Raw genomic sequence first — 11,725 nt, 5'->3', positions numbered from 1 at the left:
AGGTGGCTCGGGCCACATGCAGGGGTTGGGGCTGGGTGACTGGCTGGGCGGGTGGGTGGTGCCCCCCGTGGTGAGGAGGAGGAGGCACCCGCCAAGCCAGGAGGTCAGGGCGGGGGCAAGGCGCTCACTAGGGGCTGTGGTCCAGGTAGTTGTGGATGTTGACAGCGGCCGTGATGCCACAGATAATGAGTGGGATCCCTCCCGCGATCAGATAGAACCTGGAGAGAGGGGGTTTAGGGGTCAGAGAGATGGGGAGCAAGGAGGGGACCTGGTGCTCGGAACCCTCACCGAGGGGTCTCCTTGCCCGGGAAATCGTGTGCGAGTTTTGTTTTGTTTTTTTTCTAGGGATGTAAGGCCTCTCTAGGGCAGGTCATAGGTCCCTAGGGGATTTGGCCAAGACTGCTCTAAGGGACAGAAGCCAGAATTGCTTTCTGTCCCCCTAAACAGCGCGGAACTCGGTGCCGCTCTGGTTCCCAGGATCCCTGCCCGGTGCCCTGCAAAGTTGCTCACTTCCTTGCCGAGGTATGCCTGAAAACCCCAAGGAGGCACCCCCTCCATGGCACTGGGCAAACTTGGTGCCACCTAGGCCCTTGCCTCTTCTGTCTTTTTTTTTTTAATGGCCACAAGGTCTTAGTTCCCCGATCAGCAACCTCAGGGCACGGTAGTCAAAGCACCAAGTCCTAACTACTGGACCACCAGGGAAGCCCCCCGCCTCCTCTTGTGTCTTGGGAGTGTGATCTCCCAGGACCCTGGACCCACCCTGCATCCACCCTGGGAGAACAGCCTTTGATGTCTTTCCCCCACCCCCGGAGCCCTTCCCTACTGCAAAGCTGACAGATGGAAGTGCCTACCGCAGCATGGGTCGCGGGGCAGGCGGGGCAGCGTCCCCTTCTGGTGGAGGGGGCGCCCTCCAGGTGAGCTCCTTGTGGAGGACGCGGGCCTTCACACCCATCCAGAGGAGTGTAGACAGTGAAGAGTAGTGCAGGGTGATGCCCACCTGTGGGGTCAAGGGGTGAGGGCTGGGGGGCGGGCCACCCTGAAGCCTCCGCCCACAGTGTTCTCCCCTGCCTCCCACGTGCCCCGCCCCCAGCTCCACCCAGACCCTCCCCAGGGTTGTGTCCCTGCTGATACCCTGTCTACTTCCAGCCCAGGGCTCTCCTCCACATGCCAGGGCGGCTCCATGGCCCTGTCGTTGCTGCCGGCCTCGTCCCCGACTGCTCCTCCATTGCAGGCCCCCCCCCTTCACTTCACCCTGGCTCCTAGTGTCTCTGCTTCTCACCACCCCCCACCCCCAGCAAGGCTGGGCCCAGAACCATGGAGCTGGAGCCCATGACCCGCTCCCACTTCCGGCCTGTGTGCCTCCCTCCTCTGTGCCCAGGCTGCTGGCACCCATCCTGGAGACCCCAGCCCTTCCCCTGCTTACCGCCTGGCAGACCATCTGGTAGTTGGTGAGCGTGATGCCTCCCGCAAATACGGCGGAGGTCATGGCCATGTGGAAGCACAGGTTCAGCAGCATGTGCCAGCCCTTCCGGGACACGTGGATGGAGCTGCCATAGAAACAGTGTCTAGTTAGTGGACCGTGCACCCCAAGGTCGGGCCTTTGGGCTCTCAAGACCACCGGGAGAGTCGAAGAGAAGAAGGCAGACATCGGTGTGCGTGCGTGAAATGGGACAGGCACCTTAAGCCCCAGACGTGTTTTTCAACCTCAGAATGCTCGCAGGAAATGCTGGGCAGGAGCCTGGGGAAGGGACACTCGCCAGGGCTGAGCGATCTCCTTGGCCTTTCCTGCACACCCACTCCCCCTGCAGGAGCTCACCTGTGGTTGAGGATGTAGGTGATGATGGTGGAGAAGAGGCAGAGCAGCAGCAGGGCCGTGCAGGGGTACACGACGGGGTGCAGCCCTGCCCCAGAGCCCCCCGCCTCCCTGGGGAAGGCGCTCAGCTCCTGGAAAGACAGGACAGGGAGTGAGCAACAGGAAGCCAGGGGCCGCGAGGACCCCCTGTGGGGTCTGGGCTGGTCCCCCAGGCCGGTTCTCCCCTCCCAAGCCCAGTCAGCCTTGGGCCCCAACTTTGGCCCTTTGCTGTCCAGGTAGCAAAGATGGAAGCACCACCACATTTACGCTTAGAAAGTTGGTCTAGGTGGCATTTCTGACCTGGCTTTCTGGGAACTTTGCAGGTTCTCAGCCTGAAAATCGGAGATGAGGAAAGAGGAAGAAGGTACTATCTATGGTAGAGCCGGACACCTGCTCAGGATCTGGGAGTGCGGGCTATGACGTGTGGTGCAGGAGGTGAGGGGCTGGACAGTCCTGGGTGGGGAGGGGGACAGAGGGCAGACACGCCCAGGTTCATTTTTCACTTTAACAACCCGGGTGTCAGAGCGAAGGATGTGGAGACCTGGCCTGGTGGTTCCTTAGCCATCTCTCTCGACATGGGAATAGAGGACCTCCGTGTCTGTCTTTTTTTCCTTTTTTTCCCCCAAAAGCCTGTGGGGCTTTTTTCCTTCCCCCCTCCCCCCACCCCCAAAAGGGTCTGGGGCTTCCCTTGTGGCTCAGACAGTAAAGAATCCACCCACAATGCAGGAGACCCTGGGTTTGATCCCTGGGTGGGGAAGATCCCCTGGAGAAGGGAATGATGACCCACTCCAGTATTCTTGCCTGGAGAATCCCCATGGACAGGGGAGTCTGGCAGGCTACAATCCACAGGGTGGCAAAGAATCAAACACGAATTATCAATTAACACGTTCACTTTCCTGATAGAGGGCCTGAGGACCTCCCTGTCTCCTGCAAGATGGAGAGGTGTGGGGCAGACCAGAGGGCCAGGTCCCTGTGAGTCCTCCCCACTGCGAGGCCCAATCAGGCACCATTCTTTCCGTATTTCCCTGTGGCCCCAGGTGGTCAGGGGCTCTGCCGCCCTCCACACCCGGCGCCCACTCGGCTCACCATGAGCACGGCCACGTTGCCCAGGTGCTGGCAGTGCAGGGAGCTGACGTTGGGCTGGCTGGAGCGCAGCTGGCAGCCCTCGGAGCGCCAGCCCCCGGGCCCTCCTGGCCCCTCCTGGCTCCACCAGGCCGCCATGGGCTCGGCCCCCTCAGCCCAGTGCCGCAGTGAGACGGCCACCGGCTCGGTCAGGTTCCCCACGCCGCAGCCACCTAGGGTGGGAAAGGGAGGGGGGTCCACTCAGGCCCAGGCGGGTGTGCGGGGGCTTGGGGGGGCCTGGGGGATAGAGTTAGATGCCACATGCAGGCCCGCCCCCCCACCCCAGAGCCTCAGCCTAACTGGGGAGCTGCAAGGATGAATCAAAACAAAGGCATGGCGAGCTGGTGGCAAAGGGGTCACAGTGACGTGGCCAGGAAGGGAGGACTTGGGGGTTGAGGACAAGAAGGTGGAAGTAACACCGAGGGAGCAAAAGCCGGAGTGAAGGGAGGATACAGGAGGGCAGGCACCCCGGGCGGGGAGCTGGCACACCCCGGGGAGGAGAGGCAGGCCCACGTGGGTCTGTGCTTGGAGCCCTTCGGAAATGTGAGGAGTCTGGGATGTGAAACCCCGGGTCCGCGGAGCCTTTTCTCCACCCGTCCCTTCCTTCACGGGACGCCCCTGTCCAGCATCGTCCTCGGAAACAGGGTGGGGGGCCACCGTCCCCTGCCTCCAGGGGTGAGGGCAGGGCCAGGCAGGGCGGGGCAGAGGGCGGGGTCCCGGGCCGCCCCCAGAGTGGGGTAGGGCAGGGCGCAGGCCCTTACTGGTCCCCGCAAAGATGACAGGCGTGGCCACGCCGCGCCTCCTGCCAGGTCCTGTGGCTCCGGGGCGGGAGGTGTTGCCGAGAGTGCGGAAGAGGCGCCCATTGCGGAAGACGAGCAGCTGCAGGGTGCAGTCTGGGGGCGCCGGGGGGGCCAGGGCCGCCGGGGGCGTCGAGAACAGACTGGGCGGCAGCTGGATGGAGGCCAGGGCCACGCTGTTCTGGGGGGGACACGGGAGTTCCTCAGAGACGCCCGGGGTCCCTGGGACTCTGCTGGCCCCCAGGGCCACCTCCACATGTCTCCTCCCCTGCCTGCGTCCCCTCACGCCCCCGGCCCCACCCAGGCACCTTGCCTCCCACCCGCCCCCCACCTGCTCAGCACCCTGCCTCCCCGGCGCCCACCTTGATGTGGAAGGCCGACAGAGACACGTTGGGCCTGCCGGTGGTGCAGCGGAAGCGGAGCTGTTGGTCGGCCAGGGGCTCCGTCTCGGGCGACGGGCTCTGGCCGGGGCCCGCGTGCCGCGTGCCGGGCATGCCCGCCTCCCGCCTCTGGAAGGCCGTGCAGGTCAGGCCCACGTAGCTGTGTGGCTTGATGAGGTAGGCCTCCAAGGCCACGTTCCTCGAGTTCTAGGGACAGGGACCCTGTCACCCTCTCCTGGCCTGCTCCTGCTTGAGACCACAGACCTGCTCCGACTGACCCCTGGTCCCTTGCCTGTCGCCCAGGGCCCGGGAGCCCCGAGTCGGCTGTGGAGTCCCCCCAGTGCTGTTCCGCCCTCCCTCCCGCTCACTCACCCCTGACCTTGCAGCCAGCTCAGCTCCCCACACACCCTGGTCCTCCTGCCCCGGCTAAGCCGGAGAGCAGGGTCCATGTGCCCCCTCCTCGCATCTCCACCTGTGCCCGGAGGAGATGCGGTGGTCTCCTTGTTGACTGTTAGTATTTCACCACCCTTCACTGGAAATGTCCCCTCTTATTGGGGATCTGAAGTCTCCATCAGCCCCCACTCCATCCCAGTGCTGCCCTCTGCTTCCAAACCCTCCTCCTGTCCTTCTCCTCCTCCCTGCCCCTTCGTGTATTTCCGTCTGCCTAGCCCTTCAACTCAGGGCTTTCCCAGGTGGCTCAGTGGTAAAGAATCCTCCTGCCAGGCAGGAGAGGTGGGTTCAACCCCTGGGCAGGGAAGAGCCCCTGGAGAAAGAAATGGCAACCCCCTCCAGTGTTCTTGCCTGGAGAATCCCATGGACAGAGGAGCCCAGCGGGCTACGGTCCATGTGGTTGCAAAGAGTCAGACACACCTTAGTGACTAAACAACGACACAGCCTTTCAACTTGGTTCCTGGCACGAAGCCTTGGGTAACTTCTGTGGTGTCACTGGCCTCCCTGTGCTCTGCACTGCCCCTGACAAGCTGGAATTTGATGCCACATGACCGGGATGGGACCCTAGTCATGTTCGGGTTCTTGATAAATCGGGCACACGGCTGGCCCACACTTGGACTTGCTCCTGGATGATGAGGGCTGGGGCTGACCCTTGTCACCTCTAAGGCCCCTCCCTGTGCCTCCCTGGTTGGGGCAGCCTCCCAGCTGGCCCATGGTACCACAGAGATGTGCTGGGCGTGGGGGCTCAGGGCAGCTCCCCCAATGCGCTCCAGGGCGCCCACGATGCCGCTGCAGGCCTTGTCCTCGCGCTGGGCCAGCCACAGAAGGTGCTCGTCCACCAGCATCAGGTTGCTGGCCATGTCCACCATCACCTCCACCAGCTGGGGGCGGGAGGGGAGAGAGTCACAGCGGGCAGGAGCAGGGCTGGGGTGAGAGAGGCTTGAGTGGTTGAGGGGGAGCGGGTGATTTCCAAGGGACCCAGAGACCTGACTGAATCTCACCTCTTTGATCTGGTCGACATAACCCAGAAACTTCTGGATCATCTGAGCCACATAGACGACGTCCATCATGTCAGAGAAGCTGGCGGCCTCGGCCGTGTACACTCGAAGTTGGTGGGCCAGGGTCAGCGCGTTGGAGGCGTTGATGGGCATCTAGGTTGGAGACGGGAGGAAAGGGCACCATCCAATCTGGCTCCTTCTCCCCCAAAATGCCCCCCAGGAGCCCCCTTCTCTGTGCTGACACTCGGCGATGGGGCCTGGGGAGCAGGGTCCTGCCCACGTCTGAGTCTGATCCTGATGGGAGAGGCAGATGTAAAGAGCGAGGTCTGCACGACTCAGGCGCCATCCGGCTGCACCACCCCTAAGGACAACGGGACGACCTCACACTTTCCTCTTAAGACGGACCTTGCTGTACTGGGGGACAAAGATGATCGGGGTGGCCCTCCCGTCCCAAGTGTGGCCCTGGAGAGTCTGAAACCCCTGGAAGAGGAGACGAGCACGAGACACGGTGCTGGCCCCATGGCTCCTCACCGTGCCTCCCAAGGACGCAGGGGCCCCCAGCCCCGTGGGGCCAGCCAGCTTCTCCCCTTCCCCTTCCCCTTCCCCATGGCCTCCACCCCCGCCCCGGCCTCACCAGCACGAAGGTGTAGAGCACCCGGGTGATGTCGTTGGTGTACAGGCAGTGGGAGTAGTCCCCCGGCTCCCAGCGGCCGGCGCGGTCGCACCGGCGGGAGGCTCGGGTGCCAGGAGCTCCCCCGCTCAGGGGCACCGAGGTGAAGGGGTACTGCAGGCAGGACTGGTAGGCTGTGATGCCAGCCAGAGTTCGTGGCCACCTGGGGGCAGAGGTAGAGAGTTGCCGATGACCCAGGCTCCTCAGGACCAGGGTCCGTCCCTTCTCTGCCCTGAGAACTGTGAGGCCAGATCCCTTGGGAGCTGGAGGCAGGGTCCAGAAGAGGCTGTGTGGACTGGAGTTAAAGGGCTTCCCAAGCTCCCCCTGAGTTCTTAAGCTGTGTTTGTTGGGACAGTGCTGTCATTGCTACGGGGCTGGCCTTGGAGTTCTGAGTTCAGGTCACTTATACTTTCTGGGCCTCAGTCTTCTTAGCTGTAGGATGGGAGAATAACACCTTCCCTGACTAAGGGAGAGGCCCCTGGGATATTAAAATGTGACATCTGTCATGGGAGAGTTTTGTCAACTATGCATATAGGGAAGCGACTGCACCCCCCCCGCAAGAAAAACCCCAAACCCCTGTTTGTTCTGCACAGCACATCTTGAAGGGTGATTTTATACAAAAGGATATATGGTCTCTCTAAACACACCAACGAGACTTGGAGCTGAATGACAAGAGAAAGTGTTTTCTCCATCTTAGAGCAGGTCGGGGGACTGTTCACCCGCGTCTCAGAGGCTGGCTGCGGGGGCAGGGGATGGCCAGGGGTGTCCCAAACCTGAAGTCCCCGCGGTTGTTGGCGACACGCTCAGCGGGGCAGTAGGAAGCCGAGGTCTCCAGCACCACGATCTCCACCTTCTTGCTGGCGTTTCCCTGGACCGTGGACACGGAGCACTCCCATTCGCCTGAGGCCCACACGCCGATGTGAGACAGGGTCAGCTCGCTGCGGGCGGGCGGGCAGGCGGGCGAGGGCTGGCTGGAGGTGCTCCTGGCGGCCACGCCACCCTCCCCGAACGCCCGGGTGCCGGCTTCAGGCTCTTTTCTTTTTTTTTTTCGGTTGAGTCATGCAAGATCTTAGTTTCCCCACCAGAGATGGAACCTGGGCCCCCGGCAGTGGGCCACCAAGGAAGTCCCCCAGGCTCTGGGCCAAGGGTACAGGCTCATACTCCTGTAACGCTGGCCTTACGACAGTGTTTTTCTGGGCTTCAATCTCCCCACCCTCATCATGGAGGTAATAAAACCTCTCTTGCAAGACGTTTGCAGAGAGCAAGTCCAATAATACAAGTGAGACCCTCTGTATCCTTGTAAAGGTACTGAAGAAATGTCAGATTTAATCAGTTTTCTTCCTATCAGGCAAGCTGTAGGGCTTCCCAGGTGGCTCAGTGGTAAAGAATCCACTTGCCAATGTAGGAGACTCTGATTTGATCCCTGGGTCAGGAAGATCCCCTGGAGAAGAAAATGGTAACCCACTCCAGTATTCTTGTCTGGGAAATCCCATGGACAGAGCAGCCTGGCTGCTACAGTTTCTGTGAGGTTGCAGAAGAGTTGGACATGACTTAGTGACTAAAACAACAATTCAATTTGTATCCCTCACACAGACCATTTCTGACTTAGTTCTGGATCTGCATAAACGTGCCCACAGATATTCCCAGGAGCAGACCAGCTCCTGTCGGGGGTGGGTGGGTGAGGGTTCTGGCTTCCCCCGCCCATGCTCTGGGCTGAGAAGGGGCTGCGGGGCCTGTACCTGGTGATGAAGGTGCAGTCGTGGACCAGGCTGTCGGCCAGCAGGACGCCCGCCTGCTCGTCGCCCTCCACGGGGGCCCGGTTGTGGTACCAGCGGATGCGGGTGTCGTTGCCCAGGTAGCTGGCCGAGCACTGGAAGGGCAGCCGGTCACCCTGGAAGACCACTTGGCGGAGGGATGGGATGAGGTGGTGTGTGTGGAGCTCTAGGGCCCCCTCTGCGGGCGGGGACACGGGGAGTGAGCCTGAGTGTCAGGTGAGGACCAGGCCCCTCTGTCTGGAGCCCACTCTAGTTCAGAAGGAGGGGAGGGAGTGTCTCCAGAGATTAAAGCAGAGGAAAGGAGCAGGTGGGTTTTGAACAGTAAAAGTGCTTCTTTCCACAGCATGCTTTATCACCCCAAGAGGTGGGACCAGATGAAAAACATAAACCAAGCAGCACTCCCCAAGGAAGTTTAGAAAATCGGATGGAGGATGGGTCCCCAGTGGGGTCTAAGGGAGAGGACGCCCTGGAGACCAAGCCCACCGCCTCAGGAGCCTTGAGGGCTTGGGTCTGCTCACCGCAGCGCAGCTGGGCCTCTTGGAGGCCGGCCAGGGCCTGGGCGTGCAGGGCGCTGGGGTAAGCACAGAGCGTGCGCTCCGACAGCTGCAGGGAGCGGTTGCGGGCCCAGGGAAGCAGCCAGCGCAGGTGGCAATCGCAGGTCAGGAACTCGGTGCCGAAGTCCCTGCAGAGGGTGGAGGGACCCAGGGTAGAGCAGAGGGGTTCCCTGGGCTCCCGGGGTGGGGATGGAGCCCCAGGGAGAGACAGAGGCCGGAGAGGGCAAACTCCGTCCGGTGTGTGGGAGCACCCTGCGGTGCTCTGCGGCTTCGCCCAGCCCAGCGTCCGCCCCGCCTCCTCAGAAGGCTGGCCACGTGGTCGCAGTGCTTATGTGTCCCCCTCCTGGCTGAGGAAGGAAGCAGGGGCCTGGGGAAAGGGTACTCACACCGCCTTAAGGGCTGGCAGCTCATCAAAGACCCCAGGTTGCAGACTGGAGAAGATGTTTCCAGATATGTTTCTGCAGGGGAACAGGGAGACGGGATCTTAGGTTCTCCCTGGGCTGGGGGTGAGCCGTGAGAATGCAGAGCCCATGAGGGTCTGGGGAGCCTTCCCTCGAACCGCTCCCCGGCTCCCCGCCCCCCACACCACCCCCGGCCCCCCCCCCCACCCCACCTTCCCTGCCCCGCACTCACAGTCGGAGGAGCCTGGGGAGGCCCTGGAAGGTTCCGGAGGTGAGACAGCCGATCCGGTTGTTGGAGAGGTCCCTGGAGAGACACGCAGACCCTCAGCATGTCGGCCACGTGGCCGCACATGGGTCCACGCGTGAGGGACACGTGTGAGGCTGGGGCTTGTGTAGGGAGCGGAGAAAAAGGGGATGGGGTTGGGGCGTGAAGTGTCAGCCCCCCGACCCCATATGTGCGGTGAAGAGGGACGGTGGGTGACTGGGATCAATGGGACCTCCTCCAGGGATGTGGGGCCAGGGCAGGGGGTGGTCAGGACACGCCACTCACAAGCGCTTCAGCTCCCCCAGACCCAGGAAGGCGCCGGGCTGCACCGTGCTGATGACATTGTTTCTCAGGTCCCTGCAGGAGACAAGCGGGGGCCCTGACACCTCACCCACTCGGGGGGCACACGGCCCACCTGGGTGGGCAGCTCCTGCCCTAGTCGGGGCTGGGGTCTCTGTTGCCCTCTAAATCTCTGCTTTTTTCAGTGCCAGCCAGGAGGCCTCACGAAGGACCTGGCCCCTCAGAGGGGTGCCCGCGGCCTCCCCGGCTCCCTGGTTAGACCTGCGCAGGGAGGGTGCAGAAGGGCCTCGGACGGACAGACGAATGAGGCGGCAAACCCGGTGGAAATGGGAGGGGAGGGCCCAGACCCTGGTGTCAGGAGGCTCCAGCTGCTACGAGCTGCCCCGAGTTTCTCCATCTCTCAGGGCTGCCATGGCGTCGTTTGAAAACGGGCATGACGGTCCTCTGCGGACTGCCGTGCCGCGCTCAGTCCCCCAGTCGTGTCCGACTCTCTGTGACCCCATGGACTGTAGCCCGCCGGGCTCCTCCTCTGACCACGGGGATTTGCCACACAAAGGTACAGTCTCCTCGAGCCTGGCTACGGGAGGTATTCTGGAGTTAATCCTGTGGCCCTCCCCTCCTGGCAGGTGAGGAAGAGTCCCCGGCTGGCTGGCTGTTGCGGGATGCTGCCTGCTATCCATCACCTGGCTGCACCCCTCAGCCCTCAGATGGGGAAGCTGAGGCCATGGGGGCCACCAGCCACCTTCCGCCAGGTCTCCTCGGAGCCCCCAGTGCAGACAGAGGGCGGCAGGGGAACTGTCACCTCAGGTTGGCCTCCAGCAGGTCACAGATTGGACTGAAGGAAAGATGGTGACTGCCCCCTGGGCTCCCCAGGGCCAAGGAGCACCCCCCAGGAGTGACCTGCAGGGTGGCCGAGTCTGTGGCTCAGATTCAACCGCACAGCCAGAGTGTCACCCTCCCTCCCCTCTGTCACGTCCCAGAGGGGCGGCAGAGACTGAAGAGACCGTCCCTGGGGACCAGCCAGTGCCCACCTGGCCCCAGCACCCCCACCAGACCCGGCAGCCCTCTGGGACCACCAAGGTGAGGGCCGGACCCCGGCTTGCATCAGCGCCCCATCCTCTGTGTGGTCACAGCAGCAGGAGAGGGGCTGGCCGGACCAGCCTCTCGCCCATACTCCCCGGGGCCCACCTGGGTCTTTCCTGAACCAAACCAGCACAGGCTCAGCGCTCACAGAGACCCCACCAGGAGGCCTCACTGCCCACTGGGAGGGGGCTGCAGGCTCTCCACTCTGCTTCCTGCTTTCCAGCATCCTCTCAGGCCCCCCGGAGCGCCCAGGAGAGAGGCGAGCACGGCTGGGGGTGGGGGGGTGCGGTGGTGTTCCTGGAGTAACCCAGCTAGCTCGCTGGTGGGGCCCACCTGCTTTCCAAGGCCTGGCCATCCCCAGCCCCAGCCCCAGAAAGGGGCTCTTGGCTTTGCAGGCCAAAGCCTCGGGGGCACCTCTGGATTCTGGGCAGGAGGGGGTTAACTGACCAGCTCCCTGCTGGGGGAGAGGAAATGGGTGTCCAGGATGGGGAGGCGCCTTCCCACCAAGGGGCCTGTTTTCACACGGGCCAGCCCAGCTGGGGACAAAAACACCCAGAGAGACACAGAGAGACAGAGAGAGAAACAGAGACAGACAATAACAGAGAGAGAGAGAGAGACAGAGAGATGGAGAGATGGAGTCAGACAGACACAGAAAGAGACAGAGAGATGGAGACAGGCAATAACAGAGAGATCGAGAGACGGAGAGACAGACATAAACAGAAAGAGACAGAGACAGACAAACAGAGAGAGATGGACCATGTCCCCTGCCCAGCCCTGCCCCTGGGCCGGGGTCCTCACACCTCAGCGCCCTCTCCCACCGAGGAACTGGCCTCCATAACCCTGCGCCCCTTGAGAAAGAAGAGGAAGCCATCAGGGTGTGTCCCACGGGGTGACTTCCACCCCCAGGGTGCAGGCAGGGAATGTGCGAGAACGCAGCGCCCAGAAGGCTCCTTCAAGGGTGGAGTCTGGAGATGGGGACGGCCCCCACCCCGAGCTGCCCTTCCTGCCCGCTCCCCGCCCCCACTTGCTGCCCAGAGCCCCACCCGCGCAGCCCCCGCCTCCGATGCCTCTCCGGCCT

General features: G+C 62.7%; 1 protein-coding gene across 2 annotated transcripts in view; it reads right to left on the bottom strand.

Moving 5' to 3' along the window:
- The window catches only part of ADGRA2 (adhesion G protein-coupled receptor A2), a 36,873-nt gene that overhangs the window by 2,973 nt on the left and 22,175 nt on the right, over window positions 1–11,725 (bottom strand). For both annotated transcript variants that reach the window (XM_086380205.1, XM_086380207.1), the window contains 16 exons: window positions 9,550–9,621; window positions 9,232–9,303; window positions 8,985–9,056; window positions 8,563–8,726; window positions 8,009–8,222; window positions 7,043–7,207; window positions 6,234–6,432; window positions 5,603–5,752; window positions 5,321–5,482; window positions 4,134–4,358; window positions 3,736–3,952; window positions 2,939–3,147; window positions 1,817–1,944; window positions 1,424–1,547; window positions 852–997; window positions 129–218 (listed from right to left, as the gene is read on the bottom strand). In XM_086380205.1, coding sequence (XP_086236331.1) covers window positions 129–218; window positions 852–997; window positions 1,424–1,547; window positions 1,817–1,944; window positions 2,939–3,147; window positions 3,736–3,952; window positions 4,134–4,358; window positions 5,321–5,482; window positions 5,603–5,752; window positions 6,234–6,432; window positions 7,043–7,207; window positions 8,009–8,222; window positions 8,563–8,726; window positions 8,985–9,056; window positions 9,232–9,303; window positions 9,550–9,621 — 2,409 coding nt within the window. The remainder of the gene's footprint in view (window positions 1–128; window positions 219–851; window positions 998–1,423; window positions 1,548–1,816; window positions 1,945–2,938; window positions 3,148–3,735; window positions 3,953–4,133; window positions 4,359–5,320; window positions 5,483–5,602; window positions 5,753–6,233; window positions 6,433–7,042; window positions 7,208–8,008; window positions 8,223–8,562; window positions 8,727–8,984; window positions 9,057–9,231; window positions 9,304–9,549; window positions 9,622–11,725) is intronic.

The sequence above is a fragment of the Bos grunniens genome, chromosome 27 (assembly GCF_055505025.1).
Source record: "Bos grunniens cultivar Pamir isolate PY7600 chromosome 27, Bosgru_T2T1.0, whole genome shotgun sequence".
In the NCBI taxonomy this organism is placed as follows: Eukaryota; Metazoa; Chordata; class Mammalia; order Artiodactyla; family Bovidae; genus Bos; species Bos grunniens.
The sequence above is the reverse complement of the archived record's forward strand: the minus strand, read 5'-3'. Positions and strand labels throughout refer to the sequence as shown.